The 27,732-nt window shown below is 45.1% G+C and overlaps 1 protein-coding gene across 2 annotated transcripts in view; it reads right to left on the reverse strand.

Moving 5' to 3' along the window:
• EVC2 (EvC ciliary complex subunit 2) overlaps window positions 1-27,732 on the reverse strand; it is a 1,020,434-nt gene that overhangs the window by 735,432 nt on the left and 257,270 nt on the right. For both annotated transcript variants that reach the window (XM_069631972.1, XM_069631971.1), the window contains exon 9: window positions 20,951-21,099. In XM_069631972.1, the coding sequence (XP_069488073.1) occupies window positions 20,951-21,099 (149 nt within the window). The remainder of the gene's footprint in view (window positions 1-20,950; window positions 21,100-27,732) is intronic.

Raw genomic sequence — 27,732 nt, forward strand, 5'->3', positions numbered from 1 at the left:
ATCTCTTCATATTGCATAAGGGGGAGTGAGTAGTCACAGGGGAAAAAGTGATTATATTGTCTTTTATTGAAATCATATCAAGTTTATTTCTGGGTTGCATTCTTTCCCATCATTGCATTTCTTTGAATCATATAAAGTATTCTCTGCTACAGTATCCTTCAGATTCATAATCCTAAGTGATTAAAGAGATTTTGTAATATTACCCATTGTTGATGACCGTCCATATTCATAAGTGTGCTATTCAAACATTTTATTCATAAAAGTGTGATATATATATATATATTGTTTAATACTTCAAATAAATCTTTTAATTTGCAAAACAAACCTACTTCTTGGCTTAGTGAGGTCAGGGGGATCCAAAGAGAGGGGCGTTATATAAGGGTTCATCATCCAGATTTAAAGAACTTTGACATAAAAATATATAAAAAAAGGGCTTCCATTGGGCATCCCATCCTAAGCATTGACTTAGTTGGATTGCTGGATTGAAGTCACTTACACTTGCCACGAGAAATGGTATGGTGCATATAGGCATGAATGCTCTTCTGGAGTGTTTGATGATTAACCAAGCTTCATACAAGTTATATCATGATTCTAAAAGCTGAGCCAAGGATCTTCATGCTTCATGTTTAACCAGGTTTTTACACACAAGTTTAGGAACCAGATTTGTGCATGGAAATGTTGAGATTCCATCAACTCCAACTAGTGGTTGGCAATGGAAAGAGCACGGCCATGCTCAAAGTTGGAGAACAGTGGACCTGCAGTGACTTTACAAAGTAGAACTCGAATTGGGTGACAGATATAAACCTGAAATGAGGAAGGTCACACCCTAGACTGCAGTGATGCACTAGACGGATGAGGCCACTGTCTGGATATCAAGATTTTGTTAGCTATTGAAATACCTCATGGTTTTCATCCCTGCCCCCTCACATCCCCTTTCTGTCTTTAAATGTTTGTCTCAGTAATTGCTGCTAATAGCATAACGCAGGAGATGTCTTCACATAAGTATATAGTCCTACAGAATTCTGGAACTTTGGTGACTCAAGAGCATCAGGGTAGAATATAGATCTTTAGAAAACAGTCATTTATAGAGCCCCAGCCTGTGAGATAGTTGTGAGGCCAATAGCTGCAGTTTGCTTTGAATGAAACTTTAAAATAAACAGTCTACCAAGTATTTCACTACAGGTAAGCTACCCACCATGGGCTGTTCTAACCTTGGAGAGTCATGGTTGCATTGGACCACTAGAGTCCAATGAAAGTTCCGTTGTCTATGGAGTTTCAGAGAGCCCTTTGGTAGCAGGTTTAAAAGGTTTAGTTCTGAAAGGTGACAGCGTTGTAATTTTGTCATTTGGTATGGACAGTCTGTCTCACCAACTGCAGTATTATAAATAAGGGGGGGATCATCTTTCCTAGTGTGTGGCCCCTGAAAGACTAACTCAATAGCACAACTATACCCAATCTAGATCCTACACGCCCTGCATTGATCCTCCAACCATGTCAAGAGAGGCTGGGACTGTTGCCTGCCATGCCACAGTTTCAGTTGAAAATAACAGTGGTTTTTTTGGGCAGAAGTTCCATTGTCTTTCATTGCCTTGCATCGCCATTCCCGCTTCATGATTTGCTGCCCCACCCATCTGCAAAAAGCAAGGAATTTAAAGAGCTCCTCATTTCAGCAGCGCAGGGACGAGACTCCCTCTGGCTGGTTGGGAAACATCAACGATAAAGCTCCTTTTTTGCCACAGATTGGAATTGAGAACATTATTTTCCATCATTTGCAGGTTTTCTGAGCCTTGAATAAACCACAAATAAATATAATCGCTTGCTCTTCTTTACTATCCCTGAAAGAGAACTATGATTATTTAAAGTTTCTTGTGTGGACGGTTTACCTGTATATACACACAAAAGGGGGTCAGCTCACTCGCTCACACAAGCAGAATTCACGTGGTACTCACAGCAGCCGTTGTTTAATTCATTGCCCAACAAATGACCTTTTGGTTAAGTCCTAAAAATTAAAGTGGGGGGACTCCTCAACAAACACAATGGGCTGTGACGTAGCCAGAAATTAGCATATCAAGGTGAAATATGCACATTTCATTAAATTGGCTTTGCATAACGACCTAAATTGAACAGGACGAATGGCATTTGCCTTTCATAAAATCAACACACACACAAAACCAAGAGAGGATATTTTCTTCTAATAGTGTTTTTGAAAACTTTAAAAGATGTGCATGTTTTAAACTCCAAGAACCAATACAAATTTTTCCCCGGGTACTTGCAGTACCAACATGGGACATTTCACCTTGAGTTGTTTGCTATTTTTCCTCAAGTTATATAGTGCAGTGGTGAAGTGTCAGGCATGCAAACCTGGCAACTGCGGTTTGATCGGCGAGGATGGCTTTAATTCATAAATTCGAAGAATATATTCAAGGTTTCTCATTTTAGCTGGGGGGACTGAGTCCACCCTCTGAATAAAGTGGGTGGACTCCGTCCCCCTGCGTGTACCCTAGACTTGAGCCCCGAGTCCTTTTTCAACTCAACTTGCCCGTCACACACGCCTGAGATGCATTTCAACAACGCACATTAGCTTGGAGGTCTAGCCTTTTGCCTTGTGTCCATTCAGACGCCCCCTCCTCAGCATTCACCTTTCAAACACCAAACACTGCATTGCTCTACTTCTAACAGAGACGACTCTTCAAACATAAATGTACAAACCATGTACAGCTTAATCATTTAAATCCCAATTCAGATACATTGCTAAGGGGTAAACAGAGGTTCTGGGTTATCTTGTGTGCTCAAATCACAGAATATGCAAAGAGCCGTTTAACAGAAAATACTAACACAGCTGTCATGCATTGTGAGCCATTCCAGAGTAAATTAATGCACACTGCATTTACCTTTATTACATGCAGTAATCTAAGTGGGACCATTCGATTACAAGCTTATCACTTCAAAAAAACGAAAAAAGGTCATACCTGTGCACAAGCGCATAGAATGCATCATGTAGAAACTGTAGCTGTGGTGTTGCCATGCTCACAGGGACCACCGTGTGGGCATCTGCCAGAAAAGAGCACAATTGTGGCTGGATTTGAATTGGTGCTTCGAGAACGAGCCCCATCTGGTTCTACAGAGACTTCATGCTCAAGCATTGCCTGCAGGAGATGGAAGCATGAAGGAGTCCTCAAGAGGACCATGCACATGTGTAGATGGTGGAGAGAAATGTGGGTTACAGGAATCAGGCCTTCCGCAGGGAAGACAACTACCTGACTCCTACCAATGTTGCTCCAAGTGTGAGGATGTGGTGGAGCCAGGCATTTGCCATTACGCCCCAGGCATTGGAGTGCCTGGAGAAGATCACCGGTGACATTACAACTGGTTGGGAAGGGACAACAGGATACCATCTATGTCAGGTCTTCCTCGGCCTCTCAGCTCTACTTCTTCAGCTTCCCTCTATACTCGTCCAATGGCAGCAGTTCCAGCAGGCAAATGACATCCCACACCTCGCAATCCAGGTGGCTATGGGAAATAGCCATATAGACAGTCACATTGAAGAGGGTAATGGGTTGTGGGAAATGGAGTGTGGTTTGCTGACGGGAGTGGGTTAGCGAAAGTAATGGGGCATCAACATGTAATGGGTTTTGAGTTACAGAAAGAGTAGGGCCAATTTTCTAATACATACTAGCGAAAACATACTCCAGGTGTAATTGGTTGTAATGCATAAGAAATGAAATAGGACGTACTACTCAATCAGAGGGGAAAGGCAAATGAGTGGAGCAAACAAACGTAACCTGTGCTGTAAATAATGTTCAATTCATTATAAGGGACCCGGTCGTCAAATCAGCCTGTGTATGATGTGCTTCCTTATCCTGGTTAGGGTCAGTATCCACATTGTCCAACATGGTCATTAGCACCAGAGGACCAATAACTAGATTGTGCACACAAGAGCGGACTGTGTGAAAGGAGGCAGGGGCTTCCTACAGGCAAGGTGAGAGATGCGGAGAAGCACAGCTGGTACCGCAGGTGAACCACTGAGGAACCAGCAGCAGTGGGGAGGCTGTCGGGCACGAGGTCACAGTGAAGAGCAGCAGTTCCACCGACGGCTGAAGGAGAAGCTGGCGGGAGAACCGCAGGCAGGTCTGCAGAGCGGGAAACACCTTCCCAAAGCACAGACTTCGCCGCAGTCATATGCCAGAGGTTGGAAACACCAACAAACACCAGCGGGTCTGCCCAGAGGTATTGGGAGCCCCGGGGTGTAGCGACAGGCATACAAACAATTGGGAACTTATTTTGAATATCAACCAAATGGTATAGAAAGACAGAATGTACACAAGTCTCCATATATAAAATGTCAATATGAGGAAAGCCTGAGTAAATGTTGTAATAAGCAAGTGAACATTAATGAAACAGTTTAAAGGCTTCATTTCTACTAGCCTTCATATACGACATGTCATTATGGGGAAGATTAGAACAAGCATTGCCACAAGCCAATGAATACTAATAATGATGTTAACAAAACTTGAACATGCCCCCATATTTACCAGATGCCGATATGGGGGAAGTTCGAACAAGTAATACCTCGGGCCAATAAAGTATAAACAGTGAAGGAGTACAACTGTGTTATACTTAAAGAGAAAGATAAAGATAAATAAAAGATTGTAAGAAAACCTGGTGAAAGAGGTGCACCAGGAAGTAAGCCTTTGGGGAAGGATACCTGGCAGGAGAGTATACCAGGGCATCTACCAAGCCTAGAGGGGGATTCCTAGCAGCGAGATACACCAGGTAATCCATTTAGGATATGTGAATGGAAAAGACGTATGGAAAGGATTACTGGCATGAGAGTGCACAAGGAGACCATCTTTAATAAGTTGCTGTATGAAAGAGAATCCTGAAAAGACACTTTTTCATCATATTTAAGAAAGTGTTAGATGAGACATTTCTACTAATCTTAACTGTTTGAAATGAACATTTTCAATATTCTATCTGAAACATTTCAGTTGTAGGCAATGAACCCCTAGATACGTGGTTTTATTGGATTTACAAGAGTTTGCATGGTTTAGAGTGACATTTTCGAATGCCTTTTTCTTGAATGAAAAATGCTGAAAAAAAAGATTTTTTTTAATTTATTGATTTTTTAATGTGGGGTTCCCTCCCAACCACCGTTTTTTATTGACCCTTTTTTTACTAACTAAACCCAAAAAAACTAAATAAAAAAAGATATATTTGAGTTTTTTTCAAATTTTCTTTTTGACAAAAAGGCATTCAAAATTGTTCATTCGAAATTTTTACTGGATACCAGTTTGCACACTCTTTGCTTAATTTAAAGCAGATACATTTACCTTGCACCTTGTGTTGCTCATTTTTAGTGTGAGGGTCAGATACGTTTTGGGCACAATGACAGTTTTCCCAACACAGACTGATCCATAGTTTTGATTTCCTAGGCAGGGGCACTCTTTAGAATAGTGACAGAAAGGCCTTTATCCAAACACTTTTATTTTAATAAAAGGTCTAAAGTTGAAAACATTACAACTGTGTCTCCATCTCTCATTTCGTGCCCCTCACAGTGGACTGAAATGTGTTGCATTGTAGGTTCACTGTGCATGCACCACTGCGATATCTCATTGCTTTTTAGCTTGAAGACTATGCACAAGCGTACAACTTCTGCAAAATCTGGGAACTCACGTTTGTAGAAAAAAAGGAATGTGCAAGCAGCAAAGGGGGGGTTTAGGTGTGTAAGGTGGAGGAGTGCAGGGGCAGCCTAGAGGGTTAAGGGATTGGAGCAGACAACGAGATACCCAATTCACATACTCATCAGCCTCATCTGAGTAGCTGTGTGTGAATCCATGCATCCACCAGGATGTTTTTGGCGAAAACCATATAGTCATGGATCAAAGCTGGGATTACGCCTAAAAGTGCATTGCACCGGGATCACATGGGATCTGCGTGCTTACTGTGTAGTGCTGTTAACTCGCCTGGGCAGGTGAGGGCCAAAACAATGTGTGTGAGGGCCAAAGCAATACGAGTACAGTCATGGGCGTAATTTTAGAGGGGGGGACGGGGAAGTTTGTCCCCCCCAACTTTCATCGCACACCATTTTGTCCCCATTCATTTGGCTGGGGCAAATTTTCCTCAGATGTCATGTCCCCCCCAACATGTTCAGCAAAGTTATTCCACTGTGTACAATCCAATGCCATCACAAGATCATTGAAGCTATCAACGTGATATGCATTTTATTTGAGAGCATTATTGCCCAACTGGATGAGGGTAAAGGTGCCAAAAGACATGTAGTAGGAGGGCATCCAAGCCATAGCTCAGTACCACTGTGAATGTGGTCCATTACATGATCAGAGGTATTCACACAGTGTACTGGAAGGCCCATGCTGCACAGAAATACAGAACAGCTACCCCCTTGAGAAGAAAGGGGTATGGAAATAGAGATGTGGATACTGATCTTAATCTCTACCACAATGAACTGTGGGATGGATGCGATGGTGCACCAGCTCAGTTGGAAGAGGGGTAGGCTTTTGCTTAATGCTGAAGCATACATGCTTATGGACCCATGCTTTGGACATTGCCTCACCTGTTCCTACTCTTGCTTTTCCAACCCACCTCCTACATGGCCAGTAGCTACAGCTGTTTGGCTCCAGCTCATGCAGTTCTACTGTTTTGACACCTAGCAAATTGATCTCTTGTGTGGTTCTATTTGTTGTAACCTTTGAAGGTTATCTGCTGCACCTTTGTCTGAGTTGGTCATCACCTAGTAGTCCATATTCAACCTTTTCCATGGCAGCACATTTTGGAGATGCAGACCACACTTTTCACATTTGGTCCCAACTCATAATGGTGCACACTTTACTGCTTGAATTATTAATATATGGCACACAAACCGTGCATTTGATACTGGCAGTACAACGTTCTTACATCGCCAGGCTTTTTCCATGGAGATTGCCGAAAACATTCAGCATTAAAAACGAATTGAAAAATATGAAGGGGGGCAGAAGACGGTAAGGGGATATATGGATAGGGGTGTGTGTGGAATCAGGACTAGATAATAGGTATGCGAGGCCTTTGGGGGGATCCCCCCTAATAAAAAAAATGAAACATTTTGATGAGTTTTTTCAGCCAAGAATATTCAGCAAAAAAATCTGCAGGAAAAAAACCTGTTGATCTAAGAACAAAGAACTGATACTGGCTCATAATTATGTAAACTTTCAAAAGTAGTATTTGAAATGCGTCTGTTTCTATCATATTGCTGACTTGATAATTACAAGCTAAGAAGGGAATTTCATGAGACTGCATTCTCCTTTGGTGGTTTGGTACAAATCCGTCCAGTTTTATTTTGGTTTAAATTTGACAAAGAATCGGGTACCCCAGCACCAAAATCATGTACGTAACTCCCAGAGTGCATTGCAGTAAGAAGCTTTTCAGAAATGATTAGCCATTTTTTTTTTTGTAAGCACATTATACTTGACGCAAATATTCTCATAGGGATAAATGAATTTGTGAATCGTGCGAGTGGCTTGTTGTGCGTGCTATGGTATTTTCTCATGTAACAGGAAAAATATTCCATTCTCATAAGAACATTGCTCTAAATTCTCACAGTAAGATCTTGCCATAAAATACAGAATGATTTTCCAGCGAGAGCAAGGTGGGGTTTTGCAAAAAAAAACCTTTTTTTCTAAAAGGTATGTTAAAAGGCAACAATTATCACAGATTCATGCCCGGATTCCTCATTACCTCAAAGTGGCGGCAGGAGAATGGACCAGGAACAGTGAAAAGTCCTATGGTGTGTAGCTGTTACAGTGATGTGCAGTTGGGATACTTTGCACCCTCCTATCTTTTTATATAATGGCTTTTGGTTATTTTTCATATGTTCCCAAGACAAGATGGAAGCAGGTGGGATATTTTTACTGTTTTTGTATTATTTTACTCATGCACTTTGGCATTTACAGCAGGTGACTACTGAAGGAGGCTAGCACGCTAAAATGGCAATGACACAAGGTGTTCGACGCTGGCCATATTGTTCTTCGACCTTCACACTGCCTTCTCAAGACAGGAGATGCCTTAAAAGGAAATCCCTTTTCAAGGGAAAGCTGTGGTTTTTCGCGGGATAAGGGACATTGTGTGTGAGCCAGAGAAGGGGGCTAGGACTGTCTAGTCCCAATCCACATCTCTGGTGCCATAAAGTGTGTTGCTGGGCAGGTGTGATGACCAGTGGCTATCAATGATTGGCTAGCGAGTCGTTGTTTGAATGGTGCAGATCATTACAAATTCGTGGGTTTGCTCCCAGCCTGAATCTTGGATTAAAAAAGAGGGCTCCTGCAACTGTTCATCGCATCATTGGTGGAACGATGACTTATACAAACATGAGCTCTAAACCATCATAGGGCTGGGCTTCATTATTTTTGTAGGCACCCGGCTACTCACCTGCATTGCACTGGTAATTGATTCATATGCAATTTCTTAGATTTCTCCTAAGGGTTGATGTGTATATATTTTTTATAAGGACTTGCGTGACAATACTCACCCGTGATTTGTATAGGCTTTGTGTGTAAACTAAAGGAATAAAACATATTTGTATTTTTATATACTTACTGTCTAACTGGAATTACTGGTGTTGCTGTGTATGGTGTGATGAATCAGGAGCATTCATCACTTCTCGCCAATATGGAGTCACCCCTCTGAGGCTAGGGAGGTGAGCCCGCTCCGCAAGACCCTCCTTAGGAGTCTGGGCAAGTGAGACCTCACTGGGAGAGACTCCCCCATTAGGAGACAAGTACTCCCATTCCCATGGTGAACTCCCTAGGCCAACCAGCCTATTTGCATATATGGGACTGATTTCCTTGAAGAACACTGTGCCATCCTTCTATGTTGCTTCAGGCAACGGTGGATCAAAAAACTGCAACAGGTATCTCTTTTAAAAAAAAACTTGTATTTAACTAAGAGGAGTAGATCCAAAGAGGAGAGAGAGTATAGTGCGCAGAGGAAGCCCCACTAATGTAACCATGCCTTGGAGAGGCGGAACTGGAGGAAGCCGTGGAGCACACAGCAATTGGAAAGCTGCAGAAAGCCAGCCCGAGATGCCCAAGAGCTGGCAACAAAGACAGTGGGGAAAGCATTGAAGAGACAGGGAGAGAAAACCTATCTGAGGTGGTGGTGTGACCACAGTCCTACCATGCTGGGCCAGGCGACCAGTGAACAATGCCTAGACCATTACAGCAAGGAGTGCCGACAGCTCCCAGCCGCCAGTGTCCCAGGAACCAAACTCCCAGAGACGCCAAGACACAAGTGAAGCCAGAGAGAGATGTCAGAAAGGCAAACGGATCACCCTAGTGGGGGAGGTGCTGTTGAGCAGCCTGCAAGATGGCTGCCTAGCGTAAGAGCTCCGTGCCTAGCCGCCTCTTATCCGTTGACATCTGCGGTTCTGCCTTCAATCCTGTGTACCTGCTACGATCCCTGCACTGTGGCCATCGAGCTCTATCCGCACGTCGAGTTCTGGGAGAAATCGGACTCTCAGAAATGGAGATCCTTGTCCCGCCATGCCTCGCCGCCATTGGGCCTACACTGGGCCCTGCTCTCATCGCGACCTGACCGGGTGTCCCCCGTTGGACTCGCTGCTGGCTGCTCTGCCCCTGGGGCACACACTACACTCGTGGGCTGGCTCGCTCCTGCCCCGGTCCCGCCGGACGGTCCTTTCCGCTAGGGGCCTAGGTTGCTGACAACCGAGACGCGCCGGCGCCCCATCTGCGACCGCAGGAGGCCTGAGATGGGCTGCCTGGCGCGAGCCGGAGGGGACTGCTGTCGTGCCCTCACGGGATCTCTCCCATACCCGACTCACTGGCTTCATCGACCGAGCTTTGTCGTGCCCTCTGGATCCGCCCATGTCGAGTCGCTCCAAAGGAGCTGCTAAAGGGGGTGCTATGGACAAATTCACTAAGATGGTCCCTTGACCAGAGGTGGGCCACACGTCGCCTCCGCAGGAAGAACTTGACAACGACCCTAATCCGGGGGTGGCGGCGCTGGACCTCACTGCCATGATGGAATCGATGGCTAAGAACTTTGCCTCCTTTCATGAGAAGCTTGACGATATCAACGCGAATGTCGCCTCGCTCAAGACTAGGGTAGATCAGGCTGGATCGAGAATCACTGAGGCCGAGAGCCGGATCTCCACTAATGAAGATGCGATACACGTACTTCAGGACACTGTAGCCACCTTATCACGCGACATGAAGAGTGTTAAAGCAAAATTCGATGACTTGGAGTCCCGCTCCCGCAGAAACAATCTTCGCATCATTGGGGTCCCTGAAACTGCCCTGAAGGGGCGCATGGAAGATGCAGTCAAACAACTACTCAAGGATTTGCTGGGGGATCCAGACCTTTCCCCTTACTTCACGGTGGAGCGGGCTCGCCGGGCCCTTGCCCCGCGACCCCGACCCGGCGACATCCCCAGACCCATTATAGCCAAGATTCTTAATTATCGTGACAGGGACCTCATTCTTCGCCTGTCGCGGGAGAAAGGGGAGCTGCGACTGGAGTCTCATGTCATCAGGATCTTCCCAGACTTTTCTGTGGCAGTGCAGCAGGAGAGACGCCAATTTCTTGGCGTCAAGAAAATGCTCAGGGAACGCAATGTACCGCATGCCATCTTATTCCCGGCTCGTCTCAAGCTCACTCATAATGGCAAATTGTACTTTTTCACAGACGGCGGTGCAAATACCGCTTCAGGGCTCTGGAGAAGGCTGAGTGGACGCTACTCAACTGCAATTGGCACAGACTGTGGAGACTTATTGAACTTGTTTACTCAATCTGCACTGTGGTACTGGTAAGGCTGCTCTGTTTACTGTGACGCTTTGCCCCTGCAGTCCTTGCGTGCTGCAACGTTTGTGCACACATCCTTACAACGCACTCCACAGAGCTGGTCTCACATTGTTCTGTTGTCCTACCTCAATTTCTGTTCTCCTATCGTTCAGGTCCTTAACTCTCAGTTATATACCCTGTTCCTCGCATTTGAGATGCGGGGATGTACGATATTTGACTGTCGAAACTGTTTTGGTCTATTTCGGAACCATGTGGGCTCGTGTGCGGTCCCCGATCACCCGCTTAGCGGGCGGGCCTGTGCCGCGAGTCCGCCACCACTGCTCGTTTTGCATCTGAGCCATTTGGCTCCAAGCGTGCTGGTGCACGGCAACGGCGCACCCCATTGCGATTGCACTGTTTTTTCTCAATTTTTTGGTGTGTGTTGGCCCCAGTTGGGCCTCGGGGAAGATTGGGCCAGGTTGGGGACAGCCCACTGTGCGTTGTTAGGGGTGGGGGGTCTTTACACTGCTGATCCATGGTTAGTGGTGAGGGTGGTGGGTGGGAAAGGGGTTGTTTTACAAAAAGGCACATGAGGTTTCGCGGCGTGCATGCTGAAGGGCCCCATGCCCACTTGCTGTTCCAACTCTGGGAGCTCATACCATCACGGGAGCTGGGATGTTCACTGATTTATGGGTACTGTGTCTGTAGATACCTACCTCTGACATGGCTACAGTCATAATGTCCTGGAACATTCGGGGGCTGAGCAACCATACTAAGGCCCGCAAGATTGTTGCATATGCTAATAGACATAACTGCAAGATATTGCTTTTACAAGAGACACACTCCGATGGCCTCATTCTGAGGGCTGTTGCCCCATCATGGGGTTCTGCCAGGTTCTTTACTTCTTACTCCACACAATCTAGGGGCGTTCTCACAATGATCCACAAATCAATTAAGTTTGTGCTGCATAAAAGCTATGTTGATCCTGAGGGTCGTTATGTTATAATACACTGCACACTGGTCAATAAAGAGTACTTGCTGGTTAATACTTACTGTCCCAATGTAGACTCTTCGGAATTCTTTGACACTGTAACTACCATACTGCTGGGCTTCGTGGGGGTGCAGATCATATGGGGGGGGGGGGCCTGAACCTTATATTGGACACTGCCCTGGACAGAATTGCCACTACACCAAGAGCCCTGTCTGGCGCGGCGCGCAGCCTGCATGGCCACATGCAGTCGCTCAATATTTGTGACACCTGGAGAACACTTCACCCCCGGCAGCGGGACTACACTTAATACTCTTCTGTACATGATAGTTCGTCCAGGATAGATCTGTTTTTGGTCTCGAGAGAGGCTATGGGTAGGGTGGAGGATACACGCATTTTGCCCTGCACATTCTCGGATCATTCTCCGATCATACTGTCCTTAGGGCTGGGAATTCCCATCCCAACACTCTGCACCTGGCGCTTTAAGTCCAAAGCTCTAAAAGACATTGTGTTTAAATCTGAGATTTTAGCGGACATTGAGTCCTTCTTTGAGCTTAACTCTCTTCAAGACACGACCGCGGCGGTCAGATGGGAGGCTTTTAAGGCTTACATTAGGGGCATGTCTATTTCCCGAGAGGCAGGGGTGTTGAAACCTATTAGAGCCACCCTTGGACAATCCGAGGCCAAACTGAAAAGGTTGGAGCAATGTTGCTCCTCCGGGTCTGACCCCACTACTCTGGCCCAAATCTCTGACAAGCTCCAGGTGTTCAACACTTTAGCGACCAGTGAAGTTCATTATTTCAGCCGCCCGCAGACCGCTAGGAAATATGGAGAGGGGGACAGGCCCGGCAAGACACTTGCGACACTTGTGAGGGGGGAACTGGGCCGCACGCAGATCACTTCCATAAAAGGTCAGATCGGTGACGCTCAATGGGCGGACCATCGAATACTTGATATATTCACCTATTTCTATAGATCCCTTTATTCCCAGCCCGTAGAGCACACTGAACATCATATGCGAGAACTCCTTGACCAGATCCCCACCACAGAAATTTCCCCACAGACCCGAGACCAGCTGGATACCCCGTTCACGCTAGACGAGATAGTATCGGCTATCTCAGACTTGCCCGTAGGCAAGGCGCCGGGACCTGATGGCCTCACGGTTGACTTCTATCGAGAGCACGTGGCTATTCTGGCCCCCCGGCTGTTGGAGGTATGGAATGAGGCACTGTGAGCCACTATCCTTCCCCCTTCCATGCGGGACGCGGCCATCACGGTACTGCCCAAACCAGGTAAACCTGAGGACGAGTGCAGGTCCTATAGAGCTCTCTCCCTCATGAACCTGGACACAAAGATCTTTGCTAAAATCATTGCTAACCGCTTTCTGCCCATCATGACGCACTTGGTACAAGAGGACCAAGCAGGCTTTGTCCCCAGTAGGTCCACCTCCCATAACATCAGGAGACTATTTAATGTCATGTCCCGTATAGATCAAGATGTCCAGGCCGTAGCGGTTACGCTGGACGCTCAGAAGGCCTTCGACATGGTCTCCTGGAAATATATGTGGCTGGTCCTCGAAACAATGGGCGTCGGCCCTAACATGATAGGGTTCATTAAACTCTTGTACACTTCCCCCGTTGCGTGGGTACGAGTCAACTCACTAACATCCGAGATGTTCACTCTATTCAGAGGCACCAGACAGGGCTGCCCCTTCTCCCCGATCCTTTTCGCATTGGTGATAGAACCGATGGCGCACTTTATCCGAGCACGGCACGTGCGTAAAGGAGTACGATTGGTTGACGATCCTGAAATAATATCCCTATATGCTGACAATGTCCTATTATACGTCAGAGATCCCACAACCCATCTGGATCCCATACTGAGAGACATCACCCGGATTGGCACCCACTCCAGATTTACGATTAATTATTCAAAATCGGAGATTTTCCTGCTCACTAAAGCTACTCTGCAGCCCACCACCGAGTATCCCCTGCACTGGGCCCCTGAGGGTGTGAGATACCTTGGGGTGCAGATGTCCCTCACTAACCCCACCCTGCTTGCCGATAACTACTCAGCTGTAGCACGAACAGTTGAGACCAAAATTTCACGTTGGCGCACCCTCCTGTTGTCCGTCGCTGGTCGTCTATCCCTTATTAAAATGATCTTGCTCCCCAAGCTCTTCTACACCTTTTGCAACATTCCTATATGGCCCGGGAGGGCTTACTTCACTAAATTGCATAAGCTCTGCGCGCAATTTCTCTGGCACTCCGGTGCGGTGCGCAAGAAGTGGACTGACATGGCACTTTCATACAAACGGGGTGGTATTGCGGCTCCGGACCTGGAACTATACTGGATTGCGGCCTAGGCCCAGCATGCTACTCATTGGTACCCGGGTTCCCCAGTGCGCCCACATGTCAAACTGGAACGGCTTGCCTCCGCTGGTATCAACTTAATGTCCCTGATATTACATTGACGCTACACATCTGATTCCCCCGTTGACCCCATTGCTGCGACCCTGTATGCCTGGTCACGTCTGCTACACTCGACAAGTGGGCCCTCCCCAAATGGCTTCCCGTGTGGGCCTTTCCGGGCCTGGAGCCCACGTTTGATACCGCTTTGGCGCGACACTGGGATGCACTGGGGTATCGGGCCCTGTCCGACTTCTATTCCGAGGGCAAATTCATATGCCCCCAGACCTGGAGACAGGGGCACACCAGATCTCCCCTAGAGACTCTCCAATACTACAGGCTTCCCGCCGCGTTCCGCACCATGTGGCCCTCCTTCCCGGATAAGCCCTCAGACAACCCGGTGATAGCCTAGATCGCCAACTCGGGCGGTGCACGCGGCGTCTTCTCTTCACTGTATCAAATCCTACTAGATATCATCCCCATTCCTACTCTTGGGGCATGCGACGGATGGTCGGCTGAACTGGGTCTAGAAATTTCTGATGAATTGTGGGAGGATATGTGCTGCCACACACAAAAAGTGTCTCTCAATTTCAGTTTTCGTGCCATGCAATACAAGCTCCTCAATAGGCTTTACTATACACCACTCAGGACATCGGGGTTTGCTCGCTCTGAGGTGCACCACTGCCCGCGCTGTAGGGCGTTGGATGCTGATCACTTGCATATGTTCTGGACCTGTAACAAATTGTCTGGCTTCTGGGACAGTGTCCTCCATACACTGAGTGCGGTAACTGAAACTGTAATTGATCCCGATCCTTTGGCGGTTCTGTTTGGGGTCTGGGGGTCTGACGAAACTAAGCGTTTGAAAAAGTTTTTGAATATAAGCTGCATGATTGCTAAAAAATGTATAATTCAGAACTGGAAGCGCTCCTCCCCACCGGCCTCCCAGAAATGGCTGGGTATGCTCACATGGTCGCGGAACTGTGAGGAGGAATACCTGACAATGCTGCCCGCTCAATCTCGCCCCAGGAACATCTGGAGCGAATTTAATACAGATCTTAACAATCAAAGTGAGAACACGTCCGGTTCCGGCCTATCTCCGGTCTCTACCCATGCACCGTGATTTTTGCTGTGTATTTCTGTATTGTTGATGCTCTATGTCCACTGTTGGAACTGTATTCTGTAACCATTACGATGTTTTATGCTATGCTTGATTTAATTATTTGTTGCCTTGACGTATGTGCCTTGTGAACCTCTGCCGACAAAAATAAAAAAATTAAAAAAGATCACCCTAGTGGGTTCTGTGCCCTGCGAGGTCACCCTGGAGAAATGTAGGTACCAGCGTGAACAGGAAGAACAGGAGCCCACTTAAGAAGTGGAACGTGTGAAAGCCAGGAAGGCAACATTTCCCTAATAAACCAGTATAATTGGAGATATGAGTATAATTGGAGATATGAAGCAGTCAAAGAAAGTAACAAAAATGTCTGGTTGGGAAACAGAGGGAAAGTGGAATAGAGAACCCTGGAAAAGGGGAGAGAAGACCACCAGAACTCTAAGTTAAAGAGTGGGTAGAGCACTCCCCAATACAGTGTCCCATGTGTTACAAATTGAGAATGTTAAGTGAACATAATAACAAGGGGCATAAGCCAATAGTAAGAACCCAGGAGAGCGGAACTCCTAATACACCTACAAGTATACAAAACCTACGAAAGGTGGCATCTCAAGAAACTGACAAAGCATAAACCTAAAGGAAAGACAGAGAATATAGCACATAGAGGCAGTCTAAACAAATAAGAGGAAAGACCATAAAACCCATGAACAGGTGGGAGGAGCTACAACGGCACCAGCGGGATACGTAAGAGGGTCTCAGAAGGGCCACAAACATATTTATACCCAGAGACATATATACATTAAGCATACAAGGAAACCTGATGAAAACCCTGGTTAAAAGCCACAAAGAAGAAAGAAGGCATAATGGTAATTGACCAGGACATGAGAGACATTCTCTTGGCCTACTTTAGTTAATCTTATTAGTAGTAGAGTCAGATAGAGTTAGCTTTGGACGGAGGAACATTTATTTTGGACTTCCTGACAACAAACTATCACCTTGAGTTATTTAGGCTGTCAGGCAGGGAAAATCCCATAGCAATGGGGATAGATAGTCCTTTTCCTTATTTTATTACAAGAGTTAACATGTCAAAAATATGTCCGACTCCTCCTTCTGACCCACCACATAGGACTCATTGTAGCCCGAGACCACTCTGATACCCTTCCTGAGATTGAGAGGTTAGCCAGAACCCAATCAACATGAGGGGGAGGTGGGGGGGGGGGGGGCAGTGCAGTCAAAGATTAGTGTCTTGTCTGATCACCACAGTAGGGTGGCTGTTAGGCAAGATTGAATGTATTAACCCTGTGGGAGACGAAACCAGCCTTGTCCTCTTGGCAATAGGTAATCCAACCTTTGGTATATATCTTTACTCCACAAGTTGATAGTGTGACTGAGCAGCCAGGCTTATCTCAAGAGGGGTCAATGTGATCTGTAGGGTTACAACATAGAGTTTCACAGTGACAAGTATCCAAATAACACTTATACTCAAGGTTTCTTGATTAAATAATTACTTATTAATTTAACAGTCAGTTTTAAAACAAGCCTTCTTTAGAAGGGAGCAATTGGCAACAATAAAAATACACTTCAAAATCCACTCCTTCAGTCCAATAAAGTGAGGCGATACCCTTTTGGGGTGGCAGACAGATATTTCTACACTTTGAGGTGACTTCAATTGCTTGGACACTGGACATTAATATATCACTTTTCACACTTAAATAGCAATACTGAAGTTGTGGCAAAAAGTAAAAGGTTAGGGAAGGAAACAATGGTTAACACGTTTCTCCAACAGGTAAGCACTTTTGAACCCTCCAATGCAATGTAGATTAACCCTTTCCCAGCTATACAAGTAAGGTATATATGACTTTTTGGAGGTACAGTTACACAGGTCAGAGGGTAAGAAGAGTCTTCAGGGACTCAGGACAGGCAAAGTCACTTGAGAAAAGTTGAGGGGAGCTGAGGCACTTCTTGAAGCTAGGTAAAAGTCTTGCACAATGGTAAAGAGAGTTTTGTTGTAAAACGAAATCGGTGTTGGGCCACAAGCTAGGAGGCTTGTGAAGGGCAAAGCTGCAAGCAACTCTGCAAAGGGCAGCCAATGCAAGTCTCCAGTGAGAGCAAGCAAGCTACACACACACACGAGGTAAGTACCCCTTAGTTCACAGTACCTTAGGTCTGAAGAAATGGTTCTAGCTGGCTTCTGTTCCCATTGTAGTTCCTGGGCCTCAGTCGTGGGGCCAAGAGGGAGGATGCCTGGGGACTCCTGCACTACGATTTGACTGGTGATGGCAGCAATGGGCTCAATTCAGATCAGCAGAACTTCCCGGTTTCAGGTACTCGCAATTAGCACCACTGCAGATCTTGGACACCTTGTGGATTTTCCTTGCTTCTGGGGTCTCTGTTGAGGTGGCTCAGGTTTCGTCAGCCCTGCTTCGAGGGAGTCCAGAGGATCTTCCTGGAGCTCAGGTCGGGGGTTAAAAACGATGCACTATATTCTGGTGTTCCTGTCCCCTGGCACTTGGTTCCTGCAGCAGCAATGGATGCAGCAGCAATGGAAGTACAACCAACAGAGAGATGGGTTTCAGTCAAGTTCGTCTTGGGGTCCATTGGTCCCACCAACAGGGACGTCATTTCACCAAAATGCCACGGGTAGCGGAAGTGACATCACACGACCCTTGACCCCCTGATGACATCACAGGAAGTGATGTCATTTGACCCCACCTCAAAGTGATATCGCGGGAAGCGATGGAACACAACCTTTCACCAGTTGACAAAACAGGAAGTGGCATCACATAGCATTGTACACTACGAAAAATATGGTTACGATATCACTATAATGTGATGTACATTTCATACCTGAATGGATCGCCACATGCATCGTTAAGATCAGTGTGTACAGGCCCATATTACCAAATTACTGTGATTGCATGCAGACGTCCATGACCAAATTATAATGGTGTGTTATTATATAGCACTTAAGCTTAAGCGCTTTACATATATCACCCAACATGTGTTGGTACCCATTTATCGACCTCAGAAGGATGAAAGGCTGAGTTGAGGCGTTTGAGAACAGACTAAATCAGTGACTCACCCCCTGAAGTGTGCCTGAAATAAACCTTTAATGAGTCTAGCAATTATTGTATAGAATTCCAGAAAGACACAATTTTTGGCATTCCTATTCTTTCTTATTTAGGTTCAGTGCTGAAATTGTTAGACTTGTGGCCCTCATGTTCTTATTTTTCTTCTTTTTTAAAGGGGCCTGAACAAGAAAGCTAGCCACTCCAGAATTAAAGAGCCACATGGTGCTGGCCACAGCCCAGGAACTTGTATTGAAAAAAAAAATATATATATATATATATATATTTATTTTTTTTTGTTTTGGAGGTCGCAAGGTTGACCACAGAGGTCGCGCTAGTGGATGTCAAATAGGAGCTTCAGCACTGCAGCAGGGCTTCACCGGGCAAAGCAATGGTCCAGGAGGTGCAGCAAGCTTCTCTTAAAGATTCTTTCTTCGGTTTCTTCATCCAGTGGTCGACTCTGCCTGCTTTGCAAGTCGACCTGGCCTTTTATGCAAGTCATTCCCATTCATTCGCAGCCTTGATGTCACTCGCACAGTGGGTGGCTGTCCTCCAAGGACAGCCAGCCAATCACGTTTGGGTGCATTCCTGTAACCAAGTGGATTAAGCACAGGGAGTTTCGGGAACCTTCCTTTGCTACCTGTCCTGCCAGACACGCTGGAGCCAGAGGCAGGCTTCAACAGGGAATAACGCCAAAGATAAAACGAACAAAGGGACCAAACCTGGTTTGGCGTGCAGAGCAAATCTCAAGAAGGACCTTTCCAAGGAGAAATAGCGAAAAATGAAAACCGGTCCATTTTAACAAAATGGGCACCCATGGGTGCTATACTGCAGCTGCGAACGCAGCACGCGTGAAAACACACAATGGTAGGAAAAGGTAAACAACTGCCACCAGCCATTAATTGTAGAAAGGCTAACGTAAAAATGTCACAAAAGAAGTTAGACAAAGGGGATACTAAGTAACCCCTCCAGCACCCTATTGTACATGTGTGCTGTGTCTATAAAGAGGAAAAAGTAAAGTCAATTTCACTTTACTACTCTTGGAAACAGTAGTTATCCAAGAGAGGGTACTTAAACCTTAGCAGAGATCCAAAGGATTTCTTTCTGACACTGCACTGAGGGTGCTGTGTGTCACAATGTAAAAAGATGATGCCTATGGAGTTTGTTATACTCCAAAACCAAAGGAAACACCACATTGTTCAAATCAAATAAAAATGCATGGGAGAGTGGGAAAAAGGTTTCACTCTCTCCAGGATAAAAAGTCCTAAAGTCCAGCAAATAACTGGGGGGTGGGGGGTGCGGGGTGGGGGGGGTTCTCTAAGGTAGATGGGAATTAGCACATTTATGAGAATTCTTCCCAACAGTGGCCTCCCAAATTCCTGCCACCAGGGTTCATTTTGGAAATCCATCTTAACAGTGTTTTAGAACAAAATTAAATATGACAGCTGTGATATGAAAAGAAACAACTTTATTACTATAGGTGGTTGGAGACATAGCTTAATAAAACCCTTGACATTCAATGAAAGACTTTAATTGGTGTGGTGTAAAGATGGTTTAAAACAGCAAAACATCCTTGAAATTTTGCAAGTGTCTGTAGCTCTAACTCTGACCCTCCCTCCTCCCCCCACCCAAGTACCCAGCCCATGAGGATAGTGAGAGCGATGACATTGCTTATGAAATAAATATCAATGGCATCACCGGAAACTAGAACACACTGATGGCAGTACAACCAATATTATGGGACTCTATCCATCATAGTAAAAAGTTCTTTGTCCATTACAAGCCATATGCCAAACATATTGTACAGGTGTATGTGTAGTGGATGCATACAGATGCACAATACATGTGGACCTTTTATGACAGAAAGAAGGCCACAGGGATTTGCTGCAGTCCATGCCCAGTGGCTAAGTTTGGAGGTCTGCCAGAGACTTGGGCCTGGCCAGAGGCCATGGAGTGTCGCACTAATCTGCTAAGAGCATCAAGTGGCCAGTAGGGGACGGGGGCATTGGTATGGCCCTGGCAGTTAGGCTAGTGGCTCACAGACTCGCTATGGGCTACGCAATGCAGGGAGCTCAGAGATAAGGTGGAGTACCTCCCAACTCTTACCAAATTTCAAGCGTTTTGTTTTTATATCGATCATTAAACACACATATACAAAGGGAGTATTTCCTCCGTTTGTTTCCCAGAGTCAAGATATATGTATATAGAATGACAACCCTTTTTCCTCGCTTTCCAAACCTTGAAACTTTAATTCACTCACAGTATACAGAGCAGTAAGATAGTTCAAAATAAGTGTCAAGAACTGTTACTTGATAAACAGAGGCTGCAGAGATCAAAAACACCATTCCTGAGAAAGTTAAATAATAGGAAACATCTTCCATTTTGTACAGCAAGGAGTCGGATATAGTGGGACAGTTGAAGCTTTTCACATACAACAGATCGGACAAAGGTCATTGCCAGGATTGCAAAATATGAGGTAATTGATCACAAAAGCTTATGTGAAACTGAATGTCAGAGATTTGCGTAGTACGCATGGACAAAATCACTCCAAATACAGTGCACATGATGCTACAGAGCACGGGATTCTTACTCTTTCAAAGCTTGAGGCATGTTCTCGCTTTCTTCAAAGGCCAGTATGTCAAGTATTCTGTCACTCTTGACGAGATCTTCAATCTTGGAATCAGCAAACTCCAATTGGGATGGATCTAGTCGTGATTCACGTGGAGTAAAACTGTGTTCCTATACAAATCAACAACATTCCCGTAAGCAGAAGGCATGCTCATTGAGAAGGATAAAACAATGTAATTCAATGAATAAACACACTAGGCATGCAAAACTATCAGAATATGGAAAACACACATTAACCACAATATTACACGAAGCCTCAACGGTATTTCCCACATTATGAAGCATGTCAGTCGTGCTATTAGCCCAGCAGACATGCAACCAGGCGTTAACACCATGCCACCAAAGTTACATTAGCACAAAAACATGATTGCATGCCTGTGACAAATTGAATTTTGTTCTGAAGGAGTACACGGATAAGTAGGAGTAAAAATGCCCACTCAGCCCTCACACTTCTCCAAATCAAGAGCCAATGCAATCATGAAGGTAAAAAAGACACAGTTAAGAGAGATACCTCCTTCGCCTTTTGTGGTAATGTGGGCAATGGGGAGGTTATGCTCTTAAGGGAGGTGTACATGTGACCCAAAAAGAAAACAGTGATACAGTGCAAAATAAAGAGAATGTCCAATCAAGGTTCTATAAAAATGTATACTTTAATCAAACACACCATCTGCAATAGAAGAAAATAGAAAACACTACAAAAATCCACCCCTGTGAAAGGGCAGCGGAGAAGCAACAGACTGAAGAATGTAGCCCTCTGAGCAAGAGTACAGGGCAAATACCATCCAAGGAAAGGATAGGTCTTAGGTGAAAGAAGGTGCTGAGGTCACAAACAGTGTCTAGTGTCCCATTGTGTGGACTGAGAGGACAATTTGGGGTCATCAGTATGTGGTTTCAGGTCTTAGTAGGCTGACAGATGTTGAACCTGCTGTCAAACATAGATGCGAGTGCATCAGGCTCAGTTCAGGCAGTTTTGATTGTGTGGGCCAAAGCAACAAACAGGCATAGAGTAGGGGCGAATGCGGTGGCTCTCTGTGGTCGAAGGGGGGCTCTCAGTGATGCAGGTCAGGGCGGTCCAAGGATCTCTTTGCCGTTGGGCCAGGCCAAATAGGGCTTCTAGCTGCTGGGAGGGCTTGACGTGTGATGCTCCAGCGGCTTGAGTCAGTGTGCGACAGTCAACAAAGTTGGAGATCTTGGGTGTATCGATGTGCATGTCGGTGAGGTGGACATTCGAGGTCTGGCTGGGCCAAGCCATACTTGTAACTCCTGGTCAGAGTTGGCGTGTGACTCTCCAGTGATTTGGGTCTGGTGCCAGCATCAAGCAGTAGCATCGGACCTATCATGTGACAGGTGTAGCTAGGGCATGATGCAGCATGCAGCAGATTGGGGGGTGGGGGAGCACAATAGCAAGTGCCAGAATCTTCCCTCTTGTTCAAGGTGTAGTGAACATGGAGTGACCGTTTGGTGTGGCAGACCAGGGAGCTTCAGCTGGTCTGGTCCTCCGGCTGCTGCGAGGCACACTCGGAAGGATTCTAGGACAGAAGAGTTCCGTTCAGGGTCTGCTCTCCCAGATTAAGGAGATTCTGGTGCAAAGTGGCAGGTCCTGGTGCACAGCAAAGGCTCACCCCCAATGTGCCCTGGGATTGTATAGGGAGCAGATATTTCTTCTGCCGTGAATGACTCCTTCACCTCAGGCTGAGGGCTTTGTAAAGTGTAACTGTCCCAAAGGAAGTCAGCAAGTTCTTCTCAGGTGTAGTTCCAGAGGGAATATACGTGTCTTGAGAGGATCTGCTTAAAGGTAAATGTCCCCAGGTGATTGGACTAAAAGCCTGTCTTAATTGTCCAATCCCTCCTCCTGAATGGAGTGGACTTCACACCCAAAGTGCTTCGCTCTTTGGGAGAGGATTGGAAAGAGAGAGAGAGACGGAGAGAAACATAAGGGCAGGAGTCTGCTGTAACTGACCAAAGCACTCCTGCCTATCATAATCCTGTCCCCTTCCCTTCTCACTAAGAACAAAGGCCTTTGCAGAGGCAGCACCATGGTGAGAGGCTACTCCTTTTGAATGGGTGTGCTCCTTTGATGCCCGGGTGGAGGATAACAGCCTGCTGTGTGGCTGTCTCAGGTAGAGGGCGTTACCTGCCATCACAAAGAGATCAAAGAAGAGGCCCACCCCTCCAGGTTCCTGTCCTGCCATTTGGCAGGCTACAACCGGCTGACCAGAATACTCATCCGCTTCCACAGAAGAGCTGACTCACATGAGCGGATTCATGTACAATATCAATTGGGATGAGGTGGTTGTGATCATAAGTAGTGCCATGCACTATGCATAGCTTTATTTTGATGATCCTGCCACCATCATGGGTTACTTATGATCATCTTAGTTTTAGTGCCAAATTCACAATACTTTATTTTAATTTAAAGGAGTGCATAAGTGTTGGGAACTTCACTCATATGTTTATAGTGGTCAATATTGGTCTGACCACAAAAATAAATCGGATATCCTAGAAAACCAAATGAGAAAAAATAAAACATTTGTGGGTTCCAAAAACGGGACATTAGAAACTGTAGAAATGGATTTCTGCGCTGACACACACATTTCAACATTCCAACCATCTACACATCTACTCGCACAACCACATACAGAAATCAGATTCACAAAAAGCATACACAAAAACACATCACAAACCACACATCCATCCAATTTCTACCAATACATCCATATATACACTGTAAAATGAAGACACATACGAGTCAGATGTATTGCCATTGTCAAAGCAGGTGTGTGTATGAATGCTAGGGATGCTGAGATTGTGAGCAGTAGGCTGAAATCATGATGCTTTCATGCATGATCACACGTATTGGAAACATGTATGCTTTGCATGGCCTTTGCACCAGTTTGCCATCCAAGATCCTGTGTTGAAAGAAAATCTAGAAATACAGAAAACAGAAGAGTCATCTAGAAGCTGAGCTACACTACGTGAACATAGTCGGTATTTTCCTTTTTTATTTAACTCACATTATTGGTTTACAAGAAACCTTATGAACGAAGATAAACATGAATGCAGTTAAAAAAATATGCATGCTTACAATATATAAGCATTTCATTTCTATTTACAAATAGCAAAAGTTTCCAATTCATAAGGCTAGAGTACATTACATTGTAACATATTTCATCCAATGTTACAGTACTTTGGCATGTGCTTATAATATTCTGTTGTCTGGGCCAATTTAGATATTTCTAGAATATTCTTGTCCCAGTCCCACAGTTCAGCCTTTTTTCATAAGATTCAATTGGGCCGTCAAAGTGTCCTGGAGGATGCAAGCAAATTCAATTTCCTTAGAAAATAAATTACATTTCAAATTGTACTAATTGAGAGTTAAAACCCTACTTAGCTCTTTTTCATAATTTCAGACACAGCATTAGTCTGTGATAACATTATCTTTAGGAAAAGAGCTGCTTTTCTAATTATTGGCACCATCCTTAAGGATGTCAAACCTTGTTAATAAGACTCAAGGGAGTGGAATTGGCACATGTGAAGATTATTGGGTGAGCCCATCCCTGTGAGGCTAGGGAGATGACCCTGCTCTGCAACAATACCCCTGGGGGTGGCGGAAAGCAGGATCTCACAGAGAGAGACTCCCCACATGGGGACAAGGACTATCGTTCCATGATGGAACTCCCCCAACCCCTTTACCCTAGAGACCATGAAATCCTTGAGGTTCTCCGAGAAACAACGTGAAAGCAGGTTACTCCAATAGTCCTCGTTTTACCTCCAAGATGAGAAGGAGGAAAAAGAAGGAAGAGAGTGATAAGTCATCGCCCAAATGTGCTAAGAGGAAGATTTAAGGAGTGATGCAAAGTACTCCTTTTTTAAGTTTAGACAGTACTGAGAAGAGGTGGCCCCAAGGAGGCATGAAGAATACTCCATTGATACAAAAGAAAGACTATGGCACTCCGCTGGGGAGGACCCAGCTACAGGATATTAAAAACAAGAAGGGATTCAAAGGAAGGAAGGACCCGGCGTGGAGCCTGTCGGCCCCAGGAGATTCAAAACTGGGAAGGAGGAAATGAGCAGGAGAAGCTGGTCCTCAGTCGTGAAGATGCCCCTGGAATGGTCAGTAGATCAAGGTCATCAAAAGGAGACTAAACCTATGCAGAAGCCGGAGAGAGGCTAACAGTGGCTTGACCTCTATGAGGATGACCAAGCGGTCTTTCATCTATGCTGACATCAAATAGCCAAGTAACCAGCAGAGCTAGTACAGTACATAGGAAGCAGAGAGAGGCGCACAGAGTGTTCGACATGAGCAAGCGAGACCAACACCCCGGGAAGAACCGGTGATGTGCCCCTATGAGAAAGAAGGTAACGGGAGTCACGGGAGACCAGGTATGGGTTTGGACAAGAGTAGAGAGTGCTTCTGGAGTAATCACCCTCATCACAGCAGTTACAAAAAGGATACCAAGAGTGAAGAATATCTCAGGAGTAATCTCCCTCACACAGTAATTCTAAGAAAGATAACAAGAGTGATGAGTGCCTCAGGAGTAATTTCCCTTGCCACAATATCTGCAAGACCGATATGAAGGATAAAGGTTGCTACAGGAGTAGTCTCCTTCCCCAAGGGGTTTACCAAAACAGTGGGAAAAGCCAAGGACATTGCTGGAGCAATCTCCTTTGTTGGAATAGACAAGAAGATGAGAAGAAAACTCCCCCAATATATAAAACACTGAGAAACTATAATAGTTGGACATTTAAGAAAACCCAAAGAAGTGATTGGGAAGAATTACAAGGACTTCTCAGACTGTTGCCAGAGACCATTACAAGTCAGCCCTTACGGCTGTACCAGTTGGACAAGGAAAAGGGAGTAATTCTCCTGGTTTAATTTCGGTTTGCTGAAAACCTTTTAATTAGTCCTAGGGTCGGAGTAGGATAGTTTGGACAGAGGACCAATTCTTTAGTTTGAAAACTACCCTGACAACGGGTACCCGAGTTAGAATTCAGTTGGGTAGGGCAACCTTTCTTTTTATAGGGATAGATGGGTCCTTTTCTTATTATTTGAATAACACCTTGAGTTTGAAATGCCAACCCTGTGTACAACAACTCCTGACTTACCAAACTAAGCAAAGGCATTTGCTCTAAAATTGCACTTTCAGCTTATCGAGCCATCTGCTGATGTCAATCATTGTAGTCTCTAGACCATACAAATCTAAGGAAATTAATTTTCACTTGTATAGTATTAAAGCTGATCTGAGCGATAAATCGCCAAACTTTCTATGTAGTAATCTTAGTCGGTATCCGGTCATATTTGCGAATACATATTTTCGAAACACCATTTTTCATACATTTTTTTTCGGAATATATATTTTTTACATTTTACATGTTTTTTTTTGGTAAGTAAAAAAAAAAGTGTTAAAAAAACAGGGGTTTGGGGTGGGGAACTCCCCCCATTCTAAACATAAAATAAACATTTTTTAAAAAAATAAATAAATTGCCAAAATTGCGTCGACATAATGGCATTCCAAAATATGCCATTCGAAAATATCACTATAAACCCTCTTAGTCTCATGGCTAGAATTCCCCAGCATCTGATCCTATTTTCTACAAGATATCTCTTAGAACCACTTTGCTGAAAGTGACAATTACGTAGCAGCAGTCCTGACCAATTCAATCAGGATGGTATTGCATAATCAGGTGAAGCCATGCTTGCTTATATTTTTCCCACCTTCATTATTTTGGTTTTACAGACTTTAATTTGCAAATGGCATTTATTTGAGAACTCTACCAGATAATTAAGGACAGATTGTAATCCCCCCCCCTTCGTGCGATCAATAAGAATTATGTCATCTGCATATGTCATCCAGGCAATGAGCTTGTAGCCTAATTTTGGTGGTCCAAGACTATCTTGAATTAAATATTTATTGAAGTCTGAAAAATATATGTTGAATAATAAAAAGGGCAAGAACACATCCCTGCATTTAAAATAAATATATTGAGTGCTGAGCTTTAGGATATTCTTTTGTTTGGCCCACTTTGTGAATAGCTTAACTGATTATACAAAAAAGGTAGCAGGCGCATCTCTCTAGAAAGAACATGTATGATAACCTGTTCAGTGGTTTTTACCCACTTTGAGAGTCCGCAGCCATCACTTTTTGCTCACTATACTTTTCACAAAGGTGCAATATCCATTTGCATATCAGTCTTTGTCCCACCCACAAGGGCAGTCCAGCACCGAAATGCCAGGCAAACCTCAATTGAACAAAAGTACCAACAGCAATCCCAGATACGTGTTCCAGCCTTGTTGGGCCTTATCCGTGAGGTGGAGCTGTGCCTCTGAGCACAGTGAGCATGGGGTTCACGTCTAGATTCTCCCAGGTAACTTAGGGTGACCAACCCCAAATTCCTTGCAAAAATACAAAATAAGGTAGCAGGCAGTAGTAAAGCAGTGAGCTGGTATGTGCCAGGGTAATTATGATGGACCTTCTTATAAATCGGAATAAGTGAATCTTGCCAGGAGTTGGGAAAATTAATATGGCCCAAAGTAGCCCAACCAACCTGGGCAGGTAGTTCATAGCAGGTTAGGTAGCATATCTGAGTCTGGGGTCAGAGATTTTCATTCTCCTCATCAAGTGAACAGAGGACAGCACGTGGGCAACATGCTTGTCTTGGAAGCAAAACCACACAGAGCAAATGAGGTTTGAATCTCTGATCTGCGCTTAGAAACCGTACTCGGGTACGGTAATAGGTGTGTTA

This window comes from Ambystoma mexicanum, chromosome 6q (assembly GCF_040938575.1).
Source record: "Ambystoma mexicanum isolate Mex_15411 chromosome 6q, UKY_AmexF1_1, whole genome shotgun sequence".
Taxonomy (NCBI): Eukaryota; Metazoa; Chordata; class Amphibia; order Caudata; family Ambystomatidae; genus Ambystoma; species Ambystoma mexicanum.